At 33.9% G+C, this 11,288-nt stretch overlaps 1 protein-coding gene across 1 annotated transcript; it reads left to right on the forward strand.

Moving 5' to 3' along the window:
* The first annotated feature begins 1,112 nt into the window (after window positions 1-1,112).
* On the forward strand, window positions 1,113-3,199 carry LOC145565313 (uncharacterized). Its single transcript, XM_081625359.1, has 6 exons — window positions 1,113-1,125; window positions 1,216-1,356; window positions 1,473-1,795; window positions 2,202-2,412; window positions 2,494-2,716; window positions 2,983-3,199. The coding sequence occupies exons 1-6, from the start codon at window positions 1,113-1,115 to the stop codon at window positions 3,197-3,199; spliced, it is 1,128 nt and encodes a 375-aa protein (XP_081481485.1).
* Window positions 3,200-11,288: the final 8,089 nt, after the last annotated feature.

Consider the following 11,288-nt stretch of genomic DNA (forward strand, 5'->3'; position numbering starts at 1 on the left):
ATAATCATATCACTCAAACTTATTCATATCAATAGGGTAGCTAATGCACGCGCCCCATAACTAGCTATTTTCAAGGAGTTTTTTTAGGTGTTGGCAATAATATAAGAAAAATTATTAAACAATTATTTTTAAGGTATAAATGTCCGTACACTATTTTTTAAAGTATTTTTAAAAAAGCAATTAACATAAATGAGAGAAAATAAGTAAATAAATATTTTAGAGGAATAATTGTCTAAATATTATTCATCGTAAGAGTTTAATCATTAGATCATACAACAAAAAGCTTTGAGGCAATTACTATCGTATTAATATGGGCATATATGTATACAAACACTTTAAGGATATAATTGTTCTCACACTATTTATAAGTGTTTTCTCATGCATACTTTTTAAAAGGTAGGGATTTAATGGTTCCCCAATAATGAACCAATTACTTCAACATTTGAAGATCGGTCCTCTTTGCTAGCCTAAGTTACAAAAAAAGAAAAAAAAAATTGAAAAAGCATTTCCTGATATGAACTAGCATAAGATCGGAGGGATTTGGAGCAAAATTCTTCCAAGCTTACAAGCCAATTACAAAAAAGGACACATACATCTCAACCCAAATCTTTTTTCTAATTAACATATCTGTTCTCATAATGCATGCCCCACTTTACCCTATCATAAGTTTTTGCCATATCCAATTGTAATGCCAATGCTCACTCTCTCATCAAAGATTACTTCATGTGGTGAATTGAAACACCTCAAAAGCAACAAGAATATTATTTGTGATTAATCGACTTGGTGTAAAAGCACTCTGATAAAGTGAAGTAATTTTGGAGAGACAAACTTTTAGACGATTAACGAGCACTTTGGTAATCAACTTGTAAATCACATTACAATGAAAATTAGATAGAGCTCTTTGCAATGAAAATTAGGCTTTACGGTTAGATAAAGCCTCCTTGAAGCATCTCACTGCCGTTCATTCCGACCATTGCCCTCCTTTTATCTCACATAATGGTTTTGCACCATTGCAGTCTCTTCATTGCCCTTTTAGGTTCCAAGCTACCTGACTTTCTCATGAAAATTTTCATGAATTTGTTGCTAAGAAGTGGGATAATTCGAGTCCCCTTATGGCTGCTCTTGGTAAACTCTCTTTGGACCTTTAGCTTTGGAATAGGAATGTATTTGGGAATATTTTCCAACAAAAACGTTCCTTACTTGCGTGTATTGGAGGCATCCAAAAATCCCTTGCTTTGAAATCGGATAGAGGACTCCTTAAACTTGAAGCTCATTTGAGAAAAGAGCTTGATGAGATGCTTGATAGAGAAGAGACTTTGTGGTATCAAAAATCCCGCATAGATTGGCTCAAAGATGGTGATCGCAACACGACCTTTTTCCATCTAAGAACCATTGTCAAGAGATAGAAAAATAAAATTGTGACAATCAAAAATAATGATGGAATTTGGCTTCAAGACAAGTGCGTATTCAAGAGCATATTGTTGATTATTTCACCAAGCTTTTTACCGAGGAAGGTGAACCAACAAGGTTCGACATACCCCAGGATGTTTTTGTAGAGCTGCTGCCCCATGATTGGAATAACCTCACAAAGGCTTATTCCAAATTCGAGATTGATGAAGTGGTTAAAGAAATGGGAGCGCTTAAAGCACCTGGACTTGACAGATTTCAAGCTTTATTCTATAAGAAGAATTGGGATATTGTGGCTGCTAGTGTGTATAAATCCATCCTTTCGATTCTTGAAGGCAAGGGAATTCCGGACAGATTTAATGACACTTTTATTGATTTACTTCCGAAGGTAGATAATCCTAAATTAGCCTCGCAATTTAGGCCGATTGGATTGTGCAATGTGGTCTATAAAATTGTCACTAAAGTATCATAAACCGCTTAAAACCGGTTCTTCCAAATTTAATTTAAAACACCCAAGCGTGTTTTGTGCCGGGTAGACAAATAACTGACAATATTGTCATCATGCAAGAAGTTCTACACACAATGAGGAGAAAACAAGGGGCGAGAGGTTATATGGCCATTAAAATCGATTTTGAGAAGGCGTATGATCGACTTTGATGGTCCTTCATTCGTGACACCCTTGTGCAAATGAATATTCCGATAATGATGTTGGATTTAATCATGGAGTGTGTTTTGAATGCATCTCTTCAAGTCTTATGGAATGGTGAACCATCTCGAGTTTTCAAACCTAGTAGGGAATTCGTCAAGGGGATCTACTCTCTCCATACCTATTTGTAATGTGTATGGAATGTTTCTATCAAGTCATCGAAGCTTCCATCATCAATGGACATTGGAAACCTATAAGAGCTACTCGTGATGGCCCAGCTCTATCCAACTTATTCTTTGCCGATGATATAGTGCTTTTTGTGGAAGCTCTTGTTGATCAAGCTCATCTCACCCATACTTGTCAACATCGGTTTTGTGAAGCGTCTGGCTAGAAGGTTAGCTTGCCTAAATCTCAAGTTTTCTTTTCGAACAATGTGTCAGACTTGGTTCAAAGGGATATTAGCTCGGCTTTGGGCATGGAAGCTACGTCGAATTTCAAAATGTATCTTGGGATGCCTACTCTCACTAGTAGAGTTGCTAAAGATAGCCATCTTTGTGAAAAAATTGATCGCCATCTCTCGGGTTTGAAATCAAAGTATTTGTCTTTAGCCGGTCGAATAACTCTTGCAAAGTCCACTCTCAATACTATGTCTTTGTATTCAATGTAAACGGCTAAAATTCCCCGTAAGATTTGCAAAGAGATTGATAAAAAAAAATAAGATGCTTCATTTGGGGTGGAAATGATGAGAAGAAGCGAATCCATTTGCTAGCATGGGAAACTTTGTAGAGACCAAAAAAGCTTGGTGGAGTAGGAATTTACTCGGCCAAACAAGCTAATGCTTCCTTTCTCACTAAATTGGGTTGGCGTGTGTTGACTGAGCCGAATTCCCTTTGGTCTCGAGTGCTTCGTTCCAAATATTGCAAGAGTAGGCGCGATGTTGATATGTTTGTTCCAAAGCAAGGTGTGTCCAATGTTTGGTGTGGAATAACCGACAATGCTAAGCTTCTAAATGCTGGTGTGCGTTTAGTGATTGGTAATGGCTCAAGAAATCTGTTTTGGGATCATAAATGGGTGATCGATAAGCCTCTAAGTGATCTTGTCACTCAACCTCTACCTGATGAGTTGGTAGGGCCGGGGCTACTGTAGAGGAAATGTACGAGGACGGAAAAGGTTGGAGGTGGAACATTTTTGCTCCGTACCTCTCTCAAGACCCTCTTAAGCTGATACAACATCATGTGGTGCGTGCAGACCCGGGGTTAGGTGATTTACTCTATTGGCAGGATGGTAGCAAAGGCAAGTTCACCATAAAATATGTTCTTAGCATTATGAGGCATGAAATGGATGTACTTGATGAGGAGTGCTGGGAACGAATTTGGGAAGCGCCTGTGCAACAACGCATTAAAGTGTTTCTTTGGTTGGCCTGTCACGACAGGTTCCTTAGAAACTTAAACCGGTTTAAGCGTCGCATCTCAGATGACCCTCATTGTTATATTTGTGGTCATGAAGAAGAGAGTACTATCCATATTTTGAGAGATTTCCCTACTGCTAAACAGGTATGGCGCATGGTTTTAACTCCAAATTTGTTCCAGAATTTCTTCCAAGCTCCTTTGAAAGAATGGCTAACGTTCAATTTCAAGGATACGGGGAAATCTGATGATCAAGGTTGTCCTACCTTTTTGGTATTGTGGCATGGTGGGTGTGGCGTTGGAGGAACTGCTATGTTTTTAATCGTAGTGATGAAATTCCTATTGATATTGGCACATTCTTACGCATAAGAGTAGATGAGGCTTTTCGAAGCCTTAACCATCATGAAGACTTTGCTCCTACTCCAAAAATTGAATGCTACATATCTTGGCAGCTCCCTCTTTATGGTTGGTATACTCTTAACTGTGATGGTGCTGCAAAGGGGAATCCAGGACTTTTAGGTGGTGGTGCTCTTATCCGTGACCATACAGGGCATTTCATTTCAGGATTTTCAGCTAATTTTGGGTGTTGCACAACATTTAGAGCTAAAATTTTGGCTCTAACTCGTGGGTTAGAGCTAGCTAAAAACCTCCGGGTTAAGCAATTGGAAGTTTAATTGGATAATCTTGCTTGTGTTCAAATTATGCTAAAGGGTTGCTCAAACACAAATGAAAGTATCCATGAGATAAATTGTTAGTTGAGATGAACACTACAAGAGGGGGGTGAATTGTATGCGAGTTCCCAGTGACAACTTTTACGGAATATAAAACAGAATGTAAAGGAACTTGCAAAGCACACAGTATTTTACGAGGAAACTTTCCAAGGCCCAACTGGAAGTAAAACCTCGACCCTCTACGGGATTTCCAAAACCAAACCAATCCACTATAATAGGGAAAACTCACAAGTTACAACCTATTATACTCAGACCTTTACTCACAAGTTCCAGACTGAACTTGCTACACAATAGAACCCTATTCTACCCAATCCAAGTCCCTGACTTAGATTCACTCGTACTTCCTAAGTACTCTCACTCAGCTTCAACCTAGAAGCTTACACAACTGTATGCAATGATATAATTCACACACACACACCCAAGAAACCCAACCAATACAAATAATTTGACTCTACTATATGAAAGGTAAGATACACATGAAATCCGAAACTAATATGACAAATAATGAACTTGGCAAACTTACACTAATATGAACTCTTCGAATTATTCACGCATAAACTCACAGAAAATATGAAATGTGATTGCTACAATTTATACAAGACTAGCTCGTATAGAAAGTAGGGTTTTTAAAAGGTAAATATGTTATTTTTCCAAAATCACAAAAACACGATTTCATGTAAATTATTTTAGAAGAAAATCTTTTTGGAAAACTTATCAAAGAATAAAAAATTAACAAAACTAAATTGCTTCGTTAATTATTGTATTCCAGGATACTTGGGCTTCACGCAGTCCAGGACTAAGTTCCTGCTATCACCTAACTTCCAATTCTCAACTGAAACTTCGCAGACCAATTAAGTTCTTGTGAACTTGTTGTCTTCAACGCAGGCCAAGTTAAGCTTCTCAACTTGTTATCTTCAAGTTCCTGTTAGGGAACTCAGTTAGTTCCTGGTTGGAACTCTTCTTCTATCTTCTTTAACTTTCCTTGAAATCTCTTTGAGTCTTCATAGTTAGGCTACTCTTTCACTTCCAAAGTCTACTTCACCTATTCTAATTACAACACTTAGAGAATTCTTATTAATTGAAGTTTGCTAGTTTATATTCATCATCATCAAAACTCTAAAGCTTCAACATAAATCAATGCCTTCGTATGCTGAATGATGATAGTTGGGAGACTAAGGTTGCTCATATTTACCGGGAAGGAAATTGCACGGCGGATTGGTTGGCCAACCGCGGAGTCACTCATGACACCGATATTGACATTCTTAGTTTTATTCCGGATGGTCTTTCTAGTATTTTAGAGGAGGATATTAGGGGAGTGGCTTTCCCACGCCTAATACTTTCTTAGTTTTTGTTTCTTTTTTCTTTTTAGTGTTCTGTGTTGCTTGGTTTTATTTTCTTTTGGCTGTTACCTCATTTGAATAAAAAATAAATACATTTCATAAACTAATCGAGCGAAATTAATGTTGTCATTTTATCCGGAGCCTTCTTTCTCGGAATCAGCACAATAAAAGTTTTATTAATTTCTCTAGGGATCACAACACCTCGTAAAATTCCAAGTACAAGCTCAATGCTTGCAGGGTCAACTATATGCCAATAAGTCTGAAAAAGTATTGGGCATATACCATCAAGCTTATAGGCCAATTACAGAAAAGGACATACATATACATCTTAATCGAAAGCTTTATTCTCTCATGAACAAATGCCCCCATTTGTCAATCATACTATACTTTGAATACTTTCATCCCCAAAAATAAGTTAGCAAAAAGTCCAAACCATCTATACTAATCTATTAAAAAGTGTTCCTAAAAACGTCTATGTGCCATGTAAACACCCTCATTACGCCACATTGCTCACTCAATTTCTTGTTACGCCACGCTGCTCTGCTTTCTATTATCTATTTCTCATTGCATGTACGTCATTCACTAACAATAAAAAAAATTTCCACAAGATTTGAACATGCAATTTAATATCTATCCTAGAACTGAGTGTCTTAAATTACCACCAAACAATGTAATATTTTATGTTATCTTTTGAATATAAAACTAATGTGAGGTTCGGACGATGTCCCGGGTTGTTACTTTGAACACTTATAATTTAATAGATAGTTCATTCTTTATTATTTATTTGAATAGATAGGTTCATTCTTTATTATTTATAATAGTTTTACATTAAACTTTTGAATAAATTATTTATGGAACAACTATTTGACTAATTATATAAACATGTCCTTCGTATATAATTTATAATATAATAAAAATAAGGTTTTTTTTTTTCACTTTTACCACCAAAAAAATAAGAAATTGTTTTTTACCACCAAAAGTTATTAAAAATTTATTATACCACCAAAAAAAAATTTAAAATTGTTTTGTACCACCTGTTGTCAAAAAAACTGTTAAACCTAACGAAATTTTTTAAATTCTTCGATTTTCGTGCTAAAAAATGCTCTTTAAAGGGTTTCGGGGGGCTTTTTGGCCTACGGGGTCCAATTTGAGCTCAGAATTGATAAAAAATGATCGTAAATAGCTCGTTTTTTCTACTAAAAAATACCCCGATTTGCGTAAAACACGCTAAATGAGGCATTTTCAATAACTTTTTGTCAAAGCTGACCTCAAATTGGATCCATATGATAAAATGCCCTCTTAAAACTATTAAAGAACATGTTTTGCGCAAGAGATTCGAAGAATTTTTTTTTTAAAACCATTAGATTTAACGGTTTTTTTGACGGTAGGTGGTAAAAAACAATTTTTAGAATTTTTTTGGTGGTAAAATAAAAGTTTTAGAAGTTTTGGTAGTAAAAAACAATTTCTTGTTTTTTTAGTGGTAAAAGTAAAGAAATCCTAAAAATAAAGACATGTTATTATCAAAATAATTAAATAGCTAGAATTTGTTTGTAACAATACTTAATTTTTCTTATATGCATTACCTCATCGATGAGCATTATTAGCAAATAATTGAATCGATTTTTTAAAAAATCGCAGTTATTAATGTTTAGATCTCCAATATATATATATATATATATATATATATATATATATATATATATATATATATATATATATATATATATATATATATATATATATATATATATATATATATATATATATATATATATGAGTCGAGTATAAAATCATGATTAATCAATAGACGAGATGGTAAGATTTTTAATGCACATTTTTGTTGTTGTGAGTTCAAATCTCATGATAGACATTTTTCATTAGAATATGATCATAGTTGAAAGATGACATGAGGAATGGTGAGGACTTATGTGGCACATAAAGGTTTTTTAATATATAAAAATAAGTATAGAGTATAGATATTAATGTGTAGCGAATGACAAAATGTATATCAAATTTAATTACATAAAAAATAGAGTCATAAATAATTTAAATATATATTAATGACTAACCCCATGTAATGACTCGGGGCAACACCCGATCCCATCAAATACTAATTTATACCCCATAACACAATGGGAAAACGTGCGAATATCGATCAAATTTTCTAATTATCTTCTATAATCAATTACTAATATAAAATTTAATGAGCATTTCAATCACTTGCAAAATATCAATCGAATTTAAAATCATTTGTAAATCAACAATAGCAATATATCAAGCTCATTTATGACTTTAACAACCGGGGAAGCAATCAGTATTATTTATTTTTTTACAAAATCTTTTAGTTATTGGTTGACAACAGTCACCCAACTCGAATGAACCTTACTTCCAACCTCTTAATTAATCTGCCACTACTATATATCTTACTCTTCAGCATTTTCTCTCTTTCTCCCTCATTTTTTTCTCTCTCACGCATCTTCCAACATCTTTCGCTCTCATCCTCTCTCCTCATTCATATCCATTAATTCTCAACATCAAATATTAAATTAGCGGATGTGCTTAACATCAAGGATATATGCATGTGCATATCTATGAAATTCTTTTTTTTTTTTAATGCAATCATATATTATTGTATGTATTCTAGCCTATTGACAAATGGTAATATTAACGAAATTTCAATCTCTGTATTTTAATAAGTCCCAATTTTTGGGCACAAAGTTTACAAGGAATTAGAAAATCATTAATTTATATTATTATTCAAATGAGGTAGGGGCTTGAAGAATTAAAAAAAATAATCGCAATAGTTGGTATAAGACTAGTGGAGAGAAGAAAGAATCTAAAATATATAAAAAAAAATACTAGTTTGGGTCCCGTGCAATACACATTATCACTAAACTTTTTAAAGAATTATAAAAATCTGATCTTACAATTGAATCACTTCTTTGTAATCAAAATGTAATTTATTTAAGGAAATCAAATCACCTGGGCAAATTTAATTAGTCACATAGCACATTTTTTTTTTTTTTTGGTGAACATGAGGGGCAAGCCTCGGAAAAGAAAAACGAACTAGTAAACTAAAAAAGAGAAAAAAAAATAAGCAAAGCAGACAGAAAACTAAAACACCAAACAATAGCTACTCAACTTTGAAGACCACACTAGCGACCAAGATCAGGCACCCTTCGTGGCCTCATTACTCCCCCCCGTAAGTCCTCCAATAAAACGTTTCGAAGGTCTTCTGGGAACGCCTCAAGGAAGACTATCCTTTGAGCAAATTTAACTATTAAATTAGCCAACCAATCAGCTACTTAGTTTGCTTCTTGAAAGCAATGCTCAATGGATATATCCCAATCACGCTGTGTAATCAAGGATTTGCACTTGCGAATTAAATGAATATAGGGAAAGTTAGTGGGGATTGGATCCACCAACATATGAACAATAATCTCTGAATCATTCGTGTAATACCCCTAATTTTTAAACCAATTTAATTATTATTAATCATAATTATTAAGCTTAAGTATGTCTTATTTCGGATCTTATAAACCCGTTTATAAAAATGGATGAATAATTTTCCCATATGCTTATAAAATATTTTCTTAAGATATTCGGATTATTAAATTATTATTTTTCCTATAAGTATATTACAACTTTCAAGTGGATTTTTAATAAGAAAATTGTATATAATTTCCTAAACTCTAGTTATAAAATTATTATTTTTAGTATGAGCCTTATTTCAAGAACATAATTTTAAGTGAGTAAGCCATTTATTCTAAGCCATATGAGTACTTACAAGCCCAATTGATATTTACAATCCAACTCATACTTTTAGCCAAAAAAAAGGAAAAAGAAAATAAAATTTCATCCCCAATCACCATAAACTACGTTCATCTTCTCTACTCCTCCATGAAAGCTACTTCAAGTTAAATTTCCCTACTAAAACCTCCCCCAACTATAATTTCTGACTACATTCATCCTCACCCTCCACATGTAACTCATCTACCCTATCACCATCATCAAACTTGCTCCCAACCATTAGATTTCACCTCCAAAAATAACCAATCGCAATTCAAAGTTTCACCACCAAAACAACCAATTGCAATTCAAAGTTTTAATTTTTAATCTTATTTTAATCCCTAATTTTCCCTATAAATTAGGGGTGAGCACGGATCGGATATCCGATCCGAAACTGGTTTTCGGTTCGGATATCCATATCCGAAAATTCTTATATTTGATATCCGTTCTGATCCGAAAATTTTAGGATACCCGACATCCGGATATCCGAAAATTTCGGATCGGATAGCTCGGATATACAATATCCGACCCTTTTAATAATATTGTATTTTCTCTAATAATATTGTATAAATAATAATTTAATGGCAAAATTTACTTTTTTTAAAATGCAAATTGATATACTCGTATATGCTTAATTGAACTGTAACAATTGTTTCAAAAAAAAAAATTTAAATTGTAACAATTCTCTTAAAATAAATTAATTAATTGCAACTCCGTGAACAAGAAGAAAATCAAATATAGACTAGAAATATAAAAAATTTAACAAATAATTTTCACAAATTACAAAACAAATAAATTTTACAAAAACAAAAGAAATTTTAGATTAACCTGCAAACTAATTGTCACAAAATAAACAAATAAATTTTAATCATCTGAGAAGTCATCGTTGGTGTTGTGAGTTGTAAGCTCGAGTATGCGATGACCCTCGGTTGTGGTTGTTGTAATTGAAGTCGTCGTTGTTGATGACGGTGGCCAGAGGAGGGTGGTGCGTGGGCCGAGGGGTGCGTGGTTCCAGTGGAGGAGAGATCTAAAAGGAATAGATAGAGAGGATGAAAGAGGTGAGAGAGTGGGGCATTGTAGTTCACTGATATAGGGGTTGTATTTTGAGGAGAAAGAAAGATAATGGAGAGAGGAAAGAGAGAGAGGGGCGGTGGGGTTTAGGTGTAGAATTTTAAGGGATTGATTTAGGAATTTCCTAGTTTGGGTATTTGGGCCTTTTTAGGGTTTGTTGATTTGTGTATTTTTTCGGATATCAGATCGATATCCGACTTTTTTTTTTCGGATATCGGATATCTGAAATCCAAAATTCCGATATCCGATATCTGAAATTTTTGGATCGGATGTCCGATCCGAAAATGTTTTCAGATCGGTTATCCTAAATTTTCGGATCAGATTTTCGGATTATCAGATAGTTTTGCTTAGCCCTACTATAAATAGAGCAAGGATTTTGAACAATTTCCTCACAATTCATTTGCAAATTACATACAAAATTTCAGCAAATTAAAATACCCCAAAACCCTTTTTTCCCCCTTTCTCTCTCCTCCGCGCCACCACCAATCGCACCACCACCACCTGGCTAGCGCACCACAACCGTCGACTGCTGCCCAGCCAGCCACACCACCCCACCCAAATTCACCCTTCGTACTTCCTGTAAAAAACAAAAAAAAATGTGTTAAGTTTGTTCTTTTAATTTACTTGATACAAAACCCACCAAAAATACTTAAAAGTAAGTGGGCTTTCTTTTTCTACTTGTACACTTCTATTTTGGACTACTTGTTTTGAAATAATTTTTTTTTTTTGAAATACTTGTTTTGAAATAATTATGATTAGCTTAACTTTATATTATTTTTTAGTTTAAATTACAACTATTAATTATATGCTACTACATATGCACTACGACTACTTCTTACTTATATCTTATATTATTATTATTATTATTAATGGATTACTAAACATTAGTTTATTAAAG

The sequence above is a fragment of the Chenopodium album genome, chromosome 10 (genome assembly GCF_948465745.1).
Source record: "Chenopodium album chromosome 10, dcCheAlbu1.1, whole genome shotgun sequence".
Lineage (NCBI taxonomy): Eukaryota > Viridiplantae > Streptophyta > Magnoliopsida > Caryophyllales > Amaranthaceae > Chenopodium > Chenopodium album.